The 17,567-nt window shown below is 38.6% G+C and overlaps 1 protein-coding gene across 3 annotated transcripts in view; it reads right to left on the bottom strand.

Annotated features, from left to right (window-relative positions):
- The window catches only part of LOC104264353 (glutamate carboxypeptidase 2), a 28,959-nt gene that overhangs the window by 6,788 nt on the left and 4,604 nt on the right, over positions 1-17,567 (bottom strand). For 2 of the 3 annotated variants that reach the window (XM_059826345.1, XM_059826354.1), the window contains exons 4-12: positions 13,029-13,154; positions 10,912-11,098; positions 9,368-9,461; positions 6,302-6,400; positions 5,128-5,213; positions 4,011-4,130; positions 2,529-2,611; positions 2,197-2,260; positions 1,560-1,627 (exon numbers count right to left, since the gene is read on the bottom strand). In XM_059826345.1, the coding sequence (XP_059682328.1) occupies positions 1,560-1,627; positions 2,197-2,260; positions 2,529-2,611; positions 4,011-4,130; positions 5,128-5,213; positions 6,302-6,400; positions 9,368-9,461; positions 10,912-11,098; positions 13,029-13,154 (927 nt within the window). The remainder of the gene's footprint in view (positions 1-1,559; positions 1,628-2,196; positions 2,261-2,528; positions 2,612-4,010; positions 4,131-5,127; positions 5,214-6,301; positions 6,401-9,367; positions 9,462-10,911; positions 11,099-13,028; positions 13,155-17,567) is intronic. The other variant, XM_059826363.1, reaches the window with a different exon arrangement.

The following is a 17,567-nucleotide window of genomic DNA, read 5'->3' as shown; positions in this document are numbered from 1 at the left end:
GTTTCTACCTTGTTTTAGTTCACAAAAATTATTTTCATGGATGCAGCAGTAACCTTAGAAGGGCAAAGTGTACAGTACTTGGTGTTTATGTCATCATAGCTGCTACAGAGGTATGCAAATCATGACCATTCTAAAGTTCATTTCTATCACTCTTTTCAGACTACCTTCCAGATTACTGAGCAGGTTAAACACTGTGGGTATTTTTTCATCTTTTTATATATACATGCTATCTAAGAATTACTCTACCATAGTGATCAAAATAAAACTAATAAATTTGCTTTTTTGGTCATGAAGCTAATTGTTCATAGAACAGTGTTAACACTTTTTGCCACAGATTAACTTTGGATGGGGTCACACGGGACCTATTGCAGATCAGCATTCTCTTCAAACATCAGCTACCAACGAGCTGTGGTTACATGCATTCATCAGCCTCTGTTGCTGCTTCCCAGCTCAAGAAGGGGTTACACAACCATGTTTACTGGTATTTAGGTCAACATTTTAACGATGGCTCTTGGTGTCCAAGCTGAGACTCTGCTGACCTGATTTTCTGACTGTTCTGAACAGCTGCACTTAGCACAGGTTACCACGGGAACTGCAGGTGATCATCTCTTCTGCAGTTCAGGACAGAAATATCATTATCTGGGCACCTAATTTTAATAGAGTTAAACTTTATTTGTTGTCTTTCGATTCCCAGAAAATTATTATACTGAATTACTACATTTCCTTTACTTTTGTACCAATCTAATGCCAGCTTCCAAGAGATAACAAATGATCAACCCTGGAAAAGACAGACGACTGAAAATATACAGCAGATAAAACAGATATAGTAGATTCATAGAATATGTACAGTAGATGAATGTACATTATATATATGTATATAAAACGCACACACAGAAGACTAATTAAATGTTCATGCTTTAATACAAATGAACAGAAAAAAACACAGCAATAAAAAGCCCTTAGGGCCAGCCTCTAAGACACACTCTCAAAGCAAGGAACATCTTACATCTAAGATGGGGGGGCTACTTCCTGAGAAAGGTCCCTACCTTTTAATTTTGTGTGCCACACAAGTATGTGTGAGAGCATCATTGTCAGTGCCAATGAATATCTAATGGGACACACTGAAGCTGAGCACATTGACCACACCTGTCACATCATGCTAAAAAAAACACTGTAGCAAGCCAAATTTATTCCCCTGCCTAAAGTGAGTCTGAGTGTCCCACTACCATGGGCACCCTAGTAGTCAGCCTGGGCAGACAAGTTTGCGCTTGTTTCTGTCCTCTGGCTCATGGCATTTTTTTATTCTTTTGTTCTTAGAAGGAATACTTTCACAGGAGGAGTGGAAAAATCCCCTGGTCCTGAATAGCTAATAATTTAAAGGTATAAGGTTGAAATCCCTTTGCCAGTCCTGGGAAAAAGTTCCAGTTACTTAGCTATTGACTTAAAAGAGGTACTGCAGTTAGAAAAGAAACAAACATCTGACACCATATTTTATACACAGAGCCCCATCCAGTAAGTGAGCACGGAACATGCTGGCTAAAAATTTCAAGCGATATTACCTCTTTAGTCAGACTGTACACCAGTCTGTACATCAGTGGTGTGCAATCCACTCGTAGCGTGTAGTTTCCTGAAAAACAGGAAAACCGATTTATTTGAAGAACCAAGTTCCTACTCAGCTGAAATCTTGTGCCATTATTTGTTAACAAGAAAGGGACTAGAGAGCTACATTCTCTACAAGGAACAAGCTGATTCTCCCTGTAGAAGAGTTCTCCTCCTGTGATCATGTCAGTGCATTTGTATTGGTTAGGATGAATTACAGCCCAGCTTTTGAAGCAACCCTTAAGAGCTTTTCTTATGTCCCTGTGTTTATTACGCACATTATAAGAGGAGAAGCTGACTCTAAAGAGTTGCCATAGAACTGCTGACAGGGGCACAACACTTCTTGTCCCTTCCCATGACTCCCCAAATAGTGTAGCTACCATAGCGGGCTTCTTCCCCGCAGGAAGCGGGGAAGCAACAGGAATATCTGAAGGATACTTAATGATTTTAGGTCATGGCTTTCCCCCGTATCTACTCACGAACTACTGCAAAAACATTACGACACTGAAGCTTTCATGGCTCTCCAAGCCAAAATGCCTCCCAGTCATCTGTATATACCATCACTATTCCTGTAAAACACAAGCCAGAACTATGTACCTTCAACGGAGGAATCTGCATTGATATAAGCCACTCCTCGTGCTTGCAGTACTTTGGCATTTTCCTATGAGAAGGAAAAGAAGAAGAAAATGCTGATGAACTTTTTTTTCCTCAGAACTATTTTCCCATCCACAAAAGTAACAGCTGTTTCAGGGAAAGACATCATATACTGCAAGGAGCCATATATTCTTGGTAGTTCAAAAGGGAACTTAAGAGAGTGTGTGTGTGTGTAAGGAAGAGAGAGGGAGGGAGGGAAGAAGTGTTGCTTTCTGGTACAGATTGCTGAAACATCTGCCAATGTGAAAGTTTCTCTTTGAACACTATCGGTTTACCTCAGCCCACTCTGTCGATCCTAACAAGCCAAATTCCTCTGCATCCCAGCTTGCGAATATCACTGTTCTCCTTGGCCTCCATCCTGCCATAAAAGACCAGGAAAATTGTTTTATATAAATAAAGACTGCTTGTTACATGGTAACTCATGTGAAAACAAACATCAGGTTTTTTTGGGCTCATCTGTTATCCTGATCTGTGGGGACAGGTGTGTTTAAGGAACTTTAACACCAGCTTCTTCACTGACCTAATCTAATAATGGTTGGCAAATTTTGTAGCAATCTCACTTCTGCTTCAATATTGTGCCAAATAATGCATTATTTTTTTTCTCTCAGCTTTAACTGCAAGAAAATTTTCTGAAATTTAAAAGTCTGAACAAGGAAAAATAATGTGCTTGTGCACAAATTCTTGAAAGAAAGCTTTTCTACTCTTTGCTCTGTTCAATTCAGTACACATTGTATACCAGTGTCTACTTTGACAGAAAGGTGTTTGGCATGTTTTCATATGTATTACTGAATTTCTTTGACCTGTCTCCCAAATGTCGGCTTTCAAAACCTAAGGAATTTCCTCTAACTTTGACAGATTATCTTCAAACCAAAGATCTTTCACTTGAAGTTCTGCATTCATTTTAAACCCAGGCCAAACGGAACAGGGTCTGTTGCTCTGCCTCTGTATCTCTGCCCAAAGTTTTCTTTGAACCTACGGAAACCTTTTCTTCTTTTGCTCCCTTTCTTTTTTACCTTTTTTTTTTTTTTTCCCAGCTTGCATTCCAAAGACAGTTTCCCCTGATATCCAATAACTGGGAGGGAATGAAAAGAAAACTAAATGTCAATAGGTTTGAAGTGTAATAGGTAGGCAAAGAAGGCTCGTCTAAGCACGGTATTTGAGTTATGTCAGAGCTTCTTTCCATAGGATGTCAGATAGGGAGGTAGCATTTGCTCTGACAGCAGAAGAAATTTGGTACAGTTGGCATTTCCTATTCTAATGTAACCAGGCATGAGGTATTTTTAACCATTACCTCCTACTATGTTTGCACCGCTCTGCATTCTCTCTGCATTACACAGATATGTTTTTTTTATTCTTGGGTCTGTCTCCAAACTACATCAAGTGCTGAGAAGGCTCCCAATGTTGCTCTGATGAAGCCTTGATCAGTCCACCACTGTATCAATTTTATAGGACCACTGAAACACCCAGTCTGACCAGCCTCTAATACACAGTGATCATTTGTACTTAAACATCATATTTATTCCAGTAACTCCATTTTGTGTTTTGTTTTCCTTTAGGTGTACTTTCTCTTGAGTAGAAGTACCTCACATATACCAAGGTTGTGACTGGAACTAATTAACAGCTGCAAAGCAGCATGCTTATCCGAGAGATCAGTGAGACACACGTTTAATTTTAAGCGTATGCTTAAATGCCAGAAAAATCACGGGGCACTGCTGAGAGCAGTGATTTTGGTGTGCTTTATTCTTTCATTACATTACCTTTCCTTTTCAGTTTTCCAAAGCTCCTCACAATCTCGTGAACCACAGCTGCCCCACTCTGAGGATCAATGCCACCAAATACCCAAGAGTCGCGGTGGCCTCCCAGGATGACATATCTGTCTAGAGAAATTAATTACGGAGGTTTACTTAGAAAAACTTTTTTCCTGCCACAGAGCTGTTAATTGGAAGTAACATCTAATTTTCCATTTAGGTGTTCAGGCAACAAAGCTTAGTAGTTTATAATACACATAATAGAAAGGCAAAAGACTTTTTAAATCTTCCAAGACATTTTTCTGCATTTTCAGCCAGTGCTAAAGAATTTGTCAACCACAATAACTTGATCCCATAAGACTTAAAACTTGTGAAATTCCATAATGTTATTTCTATTATTAGAAATACTGCAATTTTCCTCTGAAGACAGAAGCATCTTTCCGTATTTTACAATAGTGTGTTTCATGGTAAAGCTGATCCACTAATTGTATTTGTACAGCACGCCAACTCACAACATTAAGGTGTGCTGAATGCAGTATTTCTCTGAAAATACATATATTCAATCATAAAAAGGGTTGTCCAAATCATGACAGAGATGTGATTAACAAGATCGAAGTCAGACTAGATCTCTGTGCTACTATATTATGGTTAACAGTTCTGTTTCAGGCAACAGGGAAGTGCTGCAGTTACAAGTTAAATGACATCCTAGGGATGTCTATATATTTGGGTTTTTAGAGTGTAAAATCACACTGGTTACAAGAGACTTTAAGACAAACAAATAGTCAATAGTGGTGGATATGATGTCTTCAGATGGAATGCAAAATCCATTCCTGCGTTAGTAGGGAAGAATATCCACTTAAGAATATTCTTTCAATTGCAAAGTTACTTGCCCGAAGACAAATATTTCTGTCTTGGTTATGACTCCCCCTTCAAAAACAGCATTTACAGTGAAAGTGCTGACACACCCTGAACCATATGAAAGCTGGTGCAATAAATATCTCAACACCAATGATCATGTAGTGCAGTATTTCAGAGAAAACTATATTCCTCATTTCTCCCTTGTAACTATGAAGAGCATGTAGAGGTCACTCCATGCTCACATTACACTGCAGACAAATGACTTTACCTGGTTCCACTGTGCCTGTGATGGTGCCAATCACATTGTAAATCCTTGTTACTTCATTGTGACTATGAATGTGCATTTTCACCTGTCTAGTGTATTGAGAAGAAAACCCAAAGAGAAAATGCACTAGATTAGATAACAAAACTCTTGACACCTTTCAAAAGCGTACAATATAAATTGTAAGAAAAGCATTTTGGCCAAATTTGTATATGCCAAAAAAGATTTCAATGTAATTTTTTCTGGATTTATGCTTGTGCAACTGGAACAGCATTTAGCCCTTGAAAGCTATGTACAGTTATTAATGTCAGTAAGATTTATACGGTTAACAGGCTCAGAACTCCAAATTCAAAGATTTTTTGCTAGCAGCTAGTTTTTAAATTTGGAAGAGCGAAAGAAAAATGAAAGGCATCTAATGTTAAAAAGGTAAATAGTTCTAATCATCTAGAGGTTAGTGCAAAACAGAACTGACTCCAGCACAGTCAATAGTGATGTGGCACCTCAGGCAGCAGAAAATCAGACAACCTGAGCTGAATCAAGAAACTTTGTTTATCTACAGCACAGGTGGAGGTGCAACAACTCATCCTCAAGGGTTGTCTGTATATTTTTCAGGAAGAATTTTTCATGTGGCCTGACTAAGACATAGGGAAAAGGTCAAAGGGTTCATATGAAGTCAGTATAATAGCTCAGCCAATATTGAAACACCTAGACTTTAGTCGTAAACTGCAATTACTAAATCAGTTTAAAAACAGTCTGAAGCAATAAAAATGACATTGTAGTCAAAGCTTTTTTTCTGGAAAACTTGACTCATAGGTTAATAATGTTTTATATAAGGCAATAGGTAAGACCAGAAGCTGGACCCACGTGAATTTAAAAAAGACAACAAACAAATTCAAACTAAAAAAAATAATGAGTCTCATCAAATAGTTTGTCAAAGGCTAGATGCTTTTCAAATGAAACTGGTTCAAGACTAGCTGGAAACTAAAGCAATTCAGTCATATCCATCCAATCAAGATGTAAATCTACTGAAACTTTGCACTGAGCGCATTTCAGCCCAGGAAATGGTCGTAATCAAGGGAATGATGCAAATAACCCAATTACTCGACTTCTGGTCAAATTCTATTGTTCTACCCGTTCTTCTCTGAACCCAAGCACGCTTTCCTTATGAAACAAAACTGACCTTGTAGAGTAATTTGTTGTGAAACCAGGACCAACGTTGTAAGATACATTCAAATTTCCTTTCCAGCTACTATGCGGTGGTGCATATCCTCCCATATTACTATTATGAAAGAAAAAATTATCATTATTAGTTACAGACAACTTACAATAGCACCAAACACAAATGAGGAACCAGGAACCACACTTTGTTAGGTCCCATGCACACACAGACCACGGTGATGGTCTTTGTCACAGATAATTAATACTACAAGCTTCCACAGGAAAATAATCTTTTTAGCTACATTAATACTAGCAAATTAACATAGAAGAATGTTTCTGGGCATTGAGATCAGCGTGGAATGGTCTACAGCTATCCTGGAAAACAGTTTTGGTCTCCAAAGGTTTTGCATACAAACTGCCTCTTGTAAATGGTCCCTGGAACTTTCTACTGCCTTGAATTGCATTTGCATTTGAATTAGCAGAGAGTAACTTGGACCACTCTAACAGTTTAACAGCATAGGCAATTGTCTACCAGTGCCTGTCACTGGACACTGTTTAATCTGGTAGCATAGACAGAGTTGATATGTTACAACCAGAGTTGTGGTGAATGGAGTTAAATCCAATTGGCAGCCAGTCACAAGTGGTGTTCCCCAGGGCTCAGTTTTGGGGCTGGTCTTTATCGATGATCTGGACACTTGCTGAGTGCTCCCTCAGCAAGTTTACAGACGACACCAAGTTGGGCAGGAGTGTTCATCTGCTGGACAGTAGGAAGGCTCTGCAGAGGGATCTGGACAGGCTGGATCGATGGGCTGAGGCCAATTGGATGAGGTTCAACAAGGCCAAGTGCCGGGTCCTGCACTTGGGTCACAACAACCCCATGCAACGCTACAGGCTTGGGGATGAGTGGCTGGAAAGCTGCTCCGCAGAAAAGGACCTGGGGGTGCTGGTTGACAGCCAGCAGTGTGCCCAGGTGGCTAAGAAGGCCAACAGCATCCTGGCCTGTATCAGAAACAGTGTGGCCAGCAGGACCAGGAAGGTGATTGTCCCCCTGTACTCAGCACTGGTGAGGCTGCACCTCAAATACTGTGTTCAGTTTTGGGCCCCTCACTACAAGAAAGACATTGAGGTGCTGGAGCGTGTCCAGAGAAGGGCGGCAAAGCTGGTGAGGGGTCTGGAGCACAAGTCTTATGAGGAGCGGCTGAGGCAACTGGGGTTGGAGAAGAGGAGGCTGAGAGGAGACCTTATCGCTCTCTACAACTACCTGAAAGGAGGTTGTGGTGAGGTGGGTGTTGGTCTCTTCTCACAGGTGACAAGTAATAGGACAAGAGGAAATGGCCTGAAGTTGCGCCAGGGGAGGTTTAGACTGGATATTAGGAAAAATATCTTTATTGAGAGAGTGGTGAAGCATTGGAACAGGCTGCCCAGGGAGGTGGTGGAGTCACCATCACTGGAAGTGTTCAAGGAATGTGCGAGGTGGGACTTTGCGACATGGTTTAATGGGCATGGTGGTGTTGGGTTGATGGTTGGACTTGATGATCTTATAGGTCTTTTCCAATCTTAATGATTCTGTGATTCTGTTTCAAAGATGTCTAAAATTGGAGAAACATGATCAGTGCAGGTCACCTTTTCTTGTTCCATTGTCAAAGGCAAGATGCTTTTTCTCAGTTAACACAACTGGAAATGCAGTAATTCAGTGGATCGCAATCATCCATACTTATTCACCTATTCTAAAGGAATTATATTTTTGACATGAACTTGTGAGAAACATTAAAAAGTATCCTGGATGTTCTTGTACTTATTAGGCAAAATATATTTATTGTAAATGAAGCATGTCCTTTACTGTAAATGCATACTCCAGTCAAGCTTTATTCTTCAGAGCACTTCAGCAGTTTAGCATGTCTTCAAGTCCTCGGTATATTTTTTATATAAAAATATGATAGCAGGAATAACTAGAAGTTATGACTTCTCAAGACAAAAGTGAAAACAAGGACACTATTTTTAGAGGATTTAGATTTCATTCATAATTATTAAAACCAAGTTCTAGAATTATTTGCAATAGGAAAAACACTAGAACAGTGTTAATGAAGATCAGGTATGCAAAGACACCAAAGGTAACAAAATTCTGCCTCATATAAAACTAAATAGCTTCAATACTTCAGAGAACATACATAATGAACATACAGAGGAACATACAGAATGAAGATAGTTTTTTTTTTTTTTACTCAATGTTCAAACAGAGGCATCAGACACAGCAGAATGATTGCTCATGTGATTTAGATGTAAAATTCCTATACAAATACACACCCAAGATTATGTTCACTTATTGCCCTAAACACTTATCCATGGTACTGTTGCCAGTCCTGGTATTTCCTGCTCCGTATCTCTACAGTTGATACAGATGATTACTGCTACATTTTTAGGGGAATGATACACTTGCCAACTCAATCACATCTTAATTTTTTCAGAGAACTTATTTGGTTTGTTAAGATAATTATGAATTTTAATGCTGCCCTTTGGCAAGCTGGCAGCCTGTCTTCATGTCACTTGCATGTTTAGTGAGCACACTTACTTACACACAGATGTCTATTAAATCCCCTGTAATACTCCAGAGTTTCCCCAGTGTTCTTATATTAGTTTGCTAGCATCACTTCATATTTATGCAACATAATACACCTGATGAGAGAATGCACATGCCTTCATTTAACAGAGGACAATACAGATACTGTCCCATCAAACACGCATGCAAAGTATTTTCTGGGACAAACGGATGACTTCATTTGTGGTCTTTTTCACAAGACAGGTATCATGCCATCCTCAAAAATTTTTTGCCTTTATTCAAACTTAGAGGCACTTTATAACTTCAGTATACTTGACTGATCATGATATGACAAATGATCCTTTCCAGATCACTCTGCACATATCTGATATGTAATAACAGATAACATGTTTACCTCCTACAGAGAACCTAATGACAAACACAGCTAAAGTAGAAGCACAGTGCGAAAGTCTTTTCCCTTTCTTTTCAAATACTCTCATAACTTTCAAAAAACAGTCTGCTTAAAAGTCCTCATGTCTCCCATACACTTACCGCAGCAATGACTCAGCATCATGATAGCCAATGGGATGAACTGGAATTTTTGGGAGACCTACACCACTGGATTTGTCTAATCGGTAGGTGTATTCTGAAAGCAAAAGACAGATACTTTCATATTTACAACTCTCAGAAGGAATCTGTACCGTTCATAGCACAGTCCTAGCACTGGAGTCAGGGATAATCATTTCACTTTCCTTGAAGTCGGGCTGACATTTCTTCAGTGATTTCATTCTTTATGCCTTATCAAAATGTTTTCAGAGAGACACTAACAAAGGTTCTCCCACAGTGTCTGCAGTCATGCACTTAGAGCTGGCTGGAAATTTTAAAATTCTTTCTTAATTTTTGTGTTGAAATGCTTTTAGGTAGAAATATTTCTCTCCATAGGAAAGAATTTCAGACTAAGCCACAGATAAAGAACAAGAGCAAAGAGGGAGCCCGTAGTCTGATGCTTGGAACATGCAACTGGGAACCAAAAAAATTTTGCCAGTTGATAAGAGATGCAGATAAAATCTTATACACTGGGCTACTGAATATTCTGGTTTGCTGTTTTTGTGAACAAAATGAAGTGTAGGTTTTGTTCTGACAAAGCTCAAATACAAATCATGGTTTTTTAACAAATGAGAATCCTAATTTTCACAATATGGATAAAATTTGATGTTTGTAAGCCACCAGGTATGGAAAAGAATCGTTTCCTTTTTAATACAACATTCACAGGGACCCTTGTTGAGGGAAGCAGACAGGGATGCATCTATGAGATCACTGACTCTAGCACGAGGAACCAGGAACCTTCCTCATGGTCTGCTCCTGCCATGCTGCTGCTGTGAATGTGTATCCTCTTCCAGCTCAAGCTGTGCTGGCTAGAGGCAACTTTCCCCATCGCTTAGGGAATACTCTTCTCGAGGTGACTGCCTCCCTCAGATATGCTGGCTGAAGTGCTGGCATGAATGGTTCTTAATGCATTTCAGTGAAAATTATCTGGGTTAGGTGCTAAATGAAACAGCTTAGGCAGAGCTCAAATAAGCAGCTGAGGAAGCATGAAGTGAAGGTGAGGAACCAGTGGGGAATGGTCATTTTCTCAGGAGCCTCAGCTGCAGACAGGTGACATAAGTCCCTGCATGAAAGATCTCAGCATTGCCAGTAGGGGCTCTTCTGGAGAGAAAGCAGCCCAAGATCCTGCAAAGAAACCTGTGAGCTGTGCAGACTGGCTCCTTGCGGACTTAGTGATGAGAAGCAGAAAGCAAAGACTAGGACTTCAGCTGTTGAATACTTGTGTCATGATCTCTGGGCTAACTTGGGTATGCCTGTGAAGTCAAGCAGCCCAACATTGCACTGTGTGGCTCCCTTAACATCCCCTCACTTTCTCTCATGCAGCATTTGCAGAACTGGCCTACTGTCATGAAGCCCAAAGCTGCCTCTTTTGAGCAACAGAAAGACCAAGAAAAAATGTGGTTTGTTCCAAGGAAAAGAACATCCCCATGACCTTCCCCCTGCCTCCTGCAACCAGACCCTCAGAGCATGACTTCTCTAGTGTCACCTACCTTTTGCAGGATAACCTGGTGTCAGAGGATCTCCTGCCCCATTCAGGTTTAATACATTTCCACGCTGGGCTCCTCCACCTGGAAGGTTCCAGCCATTTGGATAAGCATCTACTCCTGGGGCACAGTAGTCAGCAGGGTCAGAATACAGAATAACTCCTTTGGCACCTGCCAATTCAGCATTCTTCACCTGCAAAGCACATCTCCAGTCCCTACCCAGTCCTTTATAGCCTGACACCAGAGTTCAAGGGGCAAAAAAAAGCAAGTATTATAAATTACAGTTATTATTCCTCAGGGCCTTTTACAGTGCTTGGGCTAAGTAAAGGGCCCATAACTGTCTCATAACATAAAATTTTCTGAAAATATATATGCATATATGAGGTTTCATATGAAAGTAAGACGTTTGCTGTTGCTTTGAATTTTAGTTAGGAGATAACCGAAGTAACATGAAAAACATCCTTCACGGTATTACTACATAACCTGAGTTTGTATTCTGTCATCCAGATCAATACAGTCCACTGACTATTGAAAAGTACACATCATGGATGGAAAAAACTGTATCACATTGATGCAGCCTTATCTTTCAGTTAGCCATGTATTTACTTTACTTACCTAAATGATCTGCCAATGTATGTCAGGGTTCAGACTACACAGAAAGATTATTATTAGAGGGCTTGAAACTGTCTTTGGCTGTGAACAAGACTAACTGCAAAGAGTGTGTATCTTAGGCTTATTACGGCAGAAGGACTGACCTGCATGCTGTTTTGATTTTAAAAAGTGTTCTCATGTGACTTTATTATTGTATAATCGTGTTTGGTGGAGAGTGTGAGAGAGAAAATATATGTCATTCTGACATCCCGATCTGTTTTGCCACTAGATAAGATGGTGATGTATAGTGACTGAGTGACAACTATCCTCAACAGTTTTAAATTTGGGTATTTTAATTCAGAAATACCATAGCTTTTTTTAGGAAATACAGTACTTGCCTTCATCCTCTATCCTATTCTTTCACACCATTAGGAAGCTGGAAAATCACAGTACAGTTCTCCAGATTTTATACAGGCTACCGAATTCTTCAGTATATAAACAGTCATTAGAAATACTACTGTAAGAATGAACATATTATCTCTTTGTGTCAATGAGGGCATGTAATTTCCAAACCACAGGACAACTGCCTCTCTGGATATTAGTAACTCTGAGGTATTTGTATTTAATTTTAATAAAAGATTCATAGACAGCAATACCTTCTTAAATTTTTAAGTCTTTTCCGTTCAGATGGTACCTTTAAGAGTGGTAAACAATTCAGTTAAAATATTATCTGACCCAGAATATGAATTACATGTCACTTTTCACTGGTGAAAATGGTATGTATGTAAACCAGTGAGCTACCCACTTAAAAGCTCACAGAAGATTAGTTAATTGCATATTAAAGTTGGCATTCCAGTGAGGAGATTCAGTGTTTGATACCCTTAGGTAACTGAAAAATACAAATTATAGTCCTGTCCAAATTAAGGTCAAACTAATTTTTGTACAAGAGCCAAACACACTATTTTATAGACTGTGTTCTTATATCCCCGTTGAGGAAATAACTTGAGTATATGCCTGAAGTATGCACATGATTATGTACTTTCCTGTCAGGCCACGGAAATCTGCAGAAATCTCTAGTTTAAAAATATTTATATGATAGGGACATTGAATAAACAAATACAGAATTTAAAAGAACCTGTATATAATTATAGTCTCTGCCTGGTGTACAGAAACCATTATAAGGAAACAATATAGTTGTCTTAAAGCACAGCTGAACCAATAGGAAAGAACAGTCTAGTTCAGAGTTAGAGTGTATTACCCAAGAATGCTAGTAATATTTTGGAACAATTTATAGCATGCAAATGAATATAAAAATATGTAATGTTTTCCAACTTATTTACTTTTATCCTATAGATGTATTTTATATATATTAAATATACATTTTATATCTTCTACTAAAGAATCACCTTTGAACACAGCTCTATGAAAAACTCAGTTATGCTAGTATCTCCAAAACACTTCAGGTAAGTGTTTCAGACTCTTGAAATCAACTGAAGGACAGCACAAGTAACATTCTTATATAGAGGCATTACCTTATTTCCTCTGAAGATCTTCCCATATCTGGCAATAACAATCTTTCCTGTACAGTTAATTCCCATTTCACGTTCTAGCTTAAAGAAGTCTTCAGTGCGGCCATAATTCACATACACTAACTCACCCTGATAGAAAGAGGGAGAATTTGAAACAATGTCAAAGGAGCATGTCAAAAGGAGGATGCAACCTAGCAAGAGAATAAGCTGGGAACAATGAACTCCGGGACTGGCTCTGGTATGAATTCTTCTTTGATCATGAGACAATTAGGTAGGCAAGTGACTTCTAATGAATTTAGCCTCCTACCATCCAAAGCTGCCAGATTTTGTCCTCAATGGAGAATGTTAAGATATGACTTGTGAATCAGAAACTTAGAGTAAGTGCTCAGAGTATGGCATTTACTTCTCTTCGTAGTCTGTTTAAGCTGTAGTCAGTCTTGGACAGCTGGAGGTATTTTCGACCCAGACACCACAGTAAATATTAATTGTATTTTATGCAGTAGACTGAATGATGCCATTATCCTATGCAATTCTCAGGACTTGATTCTTATTCAATACAGCAGAAGCTACAGGTGGTTGACTGTCAGAATAAATACACCTTGCACATGAACAAAGTATTCTTCATGATTGTGTTTCAACCATGTTATTCAATACTTGGTGCGTGATTCATCTTCCTTAATGTCAGCTACCTAAAAGTTGCGTGCATTGTCTAAGAAGGACCTGTAGCGCACTCATAGCCAGTGAAGACCTGGGAAGTTCTCTGAGAACTGACCATTTCCAGGAGAATTCACCCCAACCTGTTTTAAACACCTATTTTAGGAAGGAATAAATTGCCCTCAAAGACTGTTTTAGAGTAAATACCTACAAAAAGCCTCAAAGACTGGTTTAGGGAAGATGCCTAAAATTTCAGACAATTAAAATTAGGCGACAGGCAACTCTTCCTTAGTGCACTTCTCCATATTACCAGACACCCTCAGAGAGATCTTCAATGTAATTTCAAAAAGGTATAAGCTTAAATGTCTCACACTGACAAAAATCGCTGACTAGACATTCAGGTGGTCTCATATAACAGCATACAGCATGTCCTGGTGAGACTGTGGTACAGTCATTTTGAATGTACTGATTTCATCAGTAATCTGCTCAAGTTGCAATTTCTTCTTAAATTAAGAAAAATGAACTCAGTTAGGATAAGTTAATGAAATAAAGGGGACTGTATTTAAATAAGGCAGTTCCATACCTCATAAGATTCTAGTCCTCTGTTCAGAGAATAATTCATAAACATAAGGATTATCCTTGGGGAGGTTTTTCTGAATTTATGGAGTAGTTTTCCCTCTCAGTAAAATCAAACGTAATGCTGCTGAAGTCAGGACAGTTCTTCCAGTCTATTTAGATTAAGCAAAAGGGGAATTTGGTCCTCCATTTTAACATAATTTCTTTAGAATATCTTGTACAGAATACCTACATTTGTAGCCTATTGTACTTTTTATGACAAATATAAAAATGTTGATTTCAATAGTTTGGCTTACGTAATTGCAGAGCCATAATTATAACAATTAATAGCAACCTGCTGGGTTCTCACATTCAGGGCCCTTGTTCTACAATGTTGTCCAAAACAAAAACAAGTAACATTTTATGGTGAAAACCTGTTCACACTTTACAGGGTTTTTTTAAATAATGTCTTTGATTAAGCAGATGCCATCATATAAAGACAAGAACAGTTCTATCTTCAGAATAAGCTCTCATCTGATATAAAGTATATAATCAGTATTCATAGCATTTTTCCTGGTGTTGCAGAATAATTCATATTTATTCAGTATCTAGATTCCTGAAGCTACATTAAAAGGTACTTATTTGAAGATTCTGGCAATATTCGATACATTGCATAGTAAATTGGGCTTCCTTAATTAAAGTCTTTTAGCATCTCTGAAAATTGTTCATCTTTAACTTTTATTAATAGAACTAAGAACTACATCGATGCAATAAATTTCTCATCAGAGCATTGTGACAGTTTTGTACATGATTTTCTAGTGATATGATGAAATCCCTCATGTTTATAGAACTGTTACAAAATACAAGCTTTGAGAATGTAGTGTGGACTCATAAAATTTCTTGTCTGGGTTCTTTTAGTGTAGTTAGAGATCTCAGCACACCTCTTACTTTTGACCATCATTAAATAGACGGGAGTACTTTTGCAGTCAGTTAAAAAGGAAGGGAAGAGCAAAATTTTACCATTATTTATGATGCTAATGTTCCAAATTACTACTACTGTCTGACAGAATGTGACTTTGCTACTTTGTCTGCTTTCTGCTAAATATTCCTGTTAAAAGAAGTTTCTGCTCAAAACTTAACATTTTTCATCTGACTCTTTATTCGGATTTAGTTAAAATACACGACACAGAAGAAACATACATTTTCTAACAATCCGTATGAGAGACCAGAATATATGCCATCTTCCATCTACTGAGAACCAGAAATGAGTGGGAACTACTTCTAAATCTCTGCAGGGTCTCACTCTAGCAAGCGAGTAGCTACTTTCCCACTCTGAAAGCTGGAGAGGGACTTTTTACAAAGGCATGTAGCGATAGGACAAAGGGTAATGGCTTTATACGGAAAGAGGGTAGATTTAGATTAGGTATAAGGAAGAAATTCTTCACCATGAAGGTGGTGAGGCACTAGAACAGGTTGCCCAGAGAAGTTGTGGACACGCCAACCCTGGAAATGTTCAAGGCCAGGTTGGACGGGGCTTTGAGCAACTTGGTCTAGTGGAAGGGTCCCTGCCCATGGTAGGGGGGTTGGAACTAGATAATCTTTAAGGTCCCTTCCAACCTAAACCATTCTATGATTCTATGATTCTATTTAACCTTCAGAACACAGTCACTGCCACTTATTTTTAAAAAGCAGCTGCAGGAAAAAGTAACAGTGCTAACAGCACTGAAATGTATTTCCACAACTCCCTGATTAGAGCACTCACCCAGAAAACATGAGAACTGTGTTCTTGGCCTCTCTCTGTATGAAGAACTTTGATCCATTCCTCCCACTTTCCAGGAAGGTGGCCTAACCGTGAGACTACAGTTAGCCTGGGATGCAGGTATGTTACAGCCTTCTCCCTTCATGGAACTTGGAGCTTTATGCAAGAATCATTCGTAAAATTAATGAGCAGAAAGACAACCTACGACTGATGACTGCATTTGGCAAGTTCCAAATATCTCTCTCCACAGCTTAGTTCTAGTTTTGAATAGAATGGCTTTTAATACTAGATACATAAACAGGCCTGGGAGAACTCAGAAGAACCTTGAACCCACTGAGTATTCCCAATGCAGAGCTATACACATGCTCCCTGTTTACAGTACAGGTGCAGACAACTGCTCACTGAGGAACATTATTGCTAACAGCTGTAGCTAGGCACCTGGAGCTTTTGTCAAAGTATTATGTAATAAGATGAACATAAGCATCATATTTTGAAAAGACAATCTGGTTTTTATTTATTGTTTTTTTCAGAAACAATGTTCTTATATTTAATTAAAGTAAAAAAAATTTCTAAAGAAGGAAGCTGCAGCTTTTAAAACTTGTTTTTATTATTTCCCACATCCCATCACTTACTGTAGTTCTCCAGAAACCAAATAAAGCAGCAAAGTTATTCTGTCTTTCTTTGGGGATATTATGTTATGATACAAAGTCAGAATTCATGAGTTTTACTTTACATTATGTTCCAAAATTCCCACTGCAATTCTTGAAACACTCAAAGCTGTCATATCCTATGGTACAGACTATCTTCCTGGTTCTCCAGCTTTCTTTGAGTGTGGGAGGCAAATGAATACGGGATACCTTTCGTTTTCTGGAATTGCACAGCTTATTAACAAAATTCAGAAAGGACATGACTCTAATACCAGGCTGTGTGAGTAAAAGCATTCTTAGCAGGTATCAAAGTCAGATCCAACTCTAAAGCAGAGATGGGACCAGATGACCTCCAGAGGGGCCCTGCCAAACTACAGTATTCTATGTATAGACAGGAAAGATACTGAGAACAACAAAAAAAGTTTCTCATCTTACAAAATATTAATTGAAACCACTAACGATCATAGGATAGAAAACTCCTGTTACACAGGTCAGCTTTATAAAAGAAAGCCCATCAGGTGATGCCATCTGTACAACAAGATAGAAAGGATTAGTGTTAAGCTGAGATCACAGTAACATTTTTATCGCCAGCTAGAAATGCTAGCAAAAGCCATTTTCAAGCATACGGTACACTGTGCAGTTACACCTGTCAGTGTGAGCCTTGGGCAAGCAGCATTTTGAAAATTAGGTTGTTCATTTGGCTATGTAAATATAACAGTCTTATTTGCTCACCAAGATGGGAAACAACGGTGCATAGTCACAGAAATATCTGGAGAAGCTTATAGCAGCCGAAAACATTAAAGATTTATTACCATATTTTTTAAGGAAAAGTTAAAAATAAAATTCAGTTCTGACTCAAACTAGAGAAAAAAATTAAACATATATGTATGATTGCTCAAGTTGAACATTGCTCCATCACAAAACTCC

The sequence above is a fragment of the Gavia stellata genome, chromosome 1 (genome assembly GCF_030936135.1).
Source record: "Gavia stellata isolate bGavSte3 chromosome 1, bGavSte3.hap2, whole genome shotgun sequence".
Lineage (NCBI taxonomy): Eukaryota > Metazoa > Chordata > Aves > Gaviiformes > Gaviidae > Gavia > Gavia stellata.
Note: the sequence above shows the minus strand (reverse complement) of the source record. Positions and strands in the feature narration are given on the sequence as shown.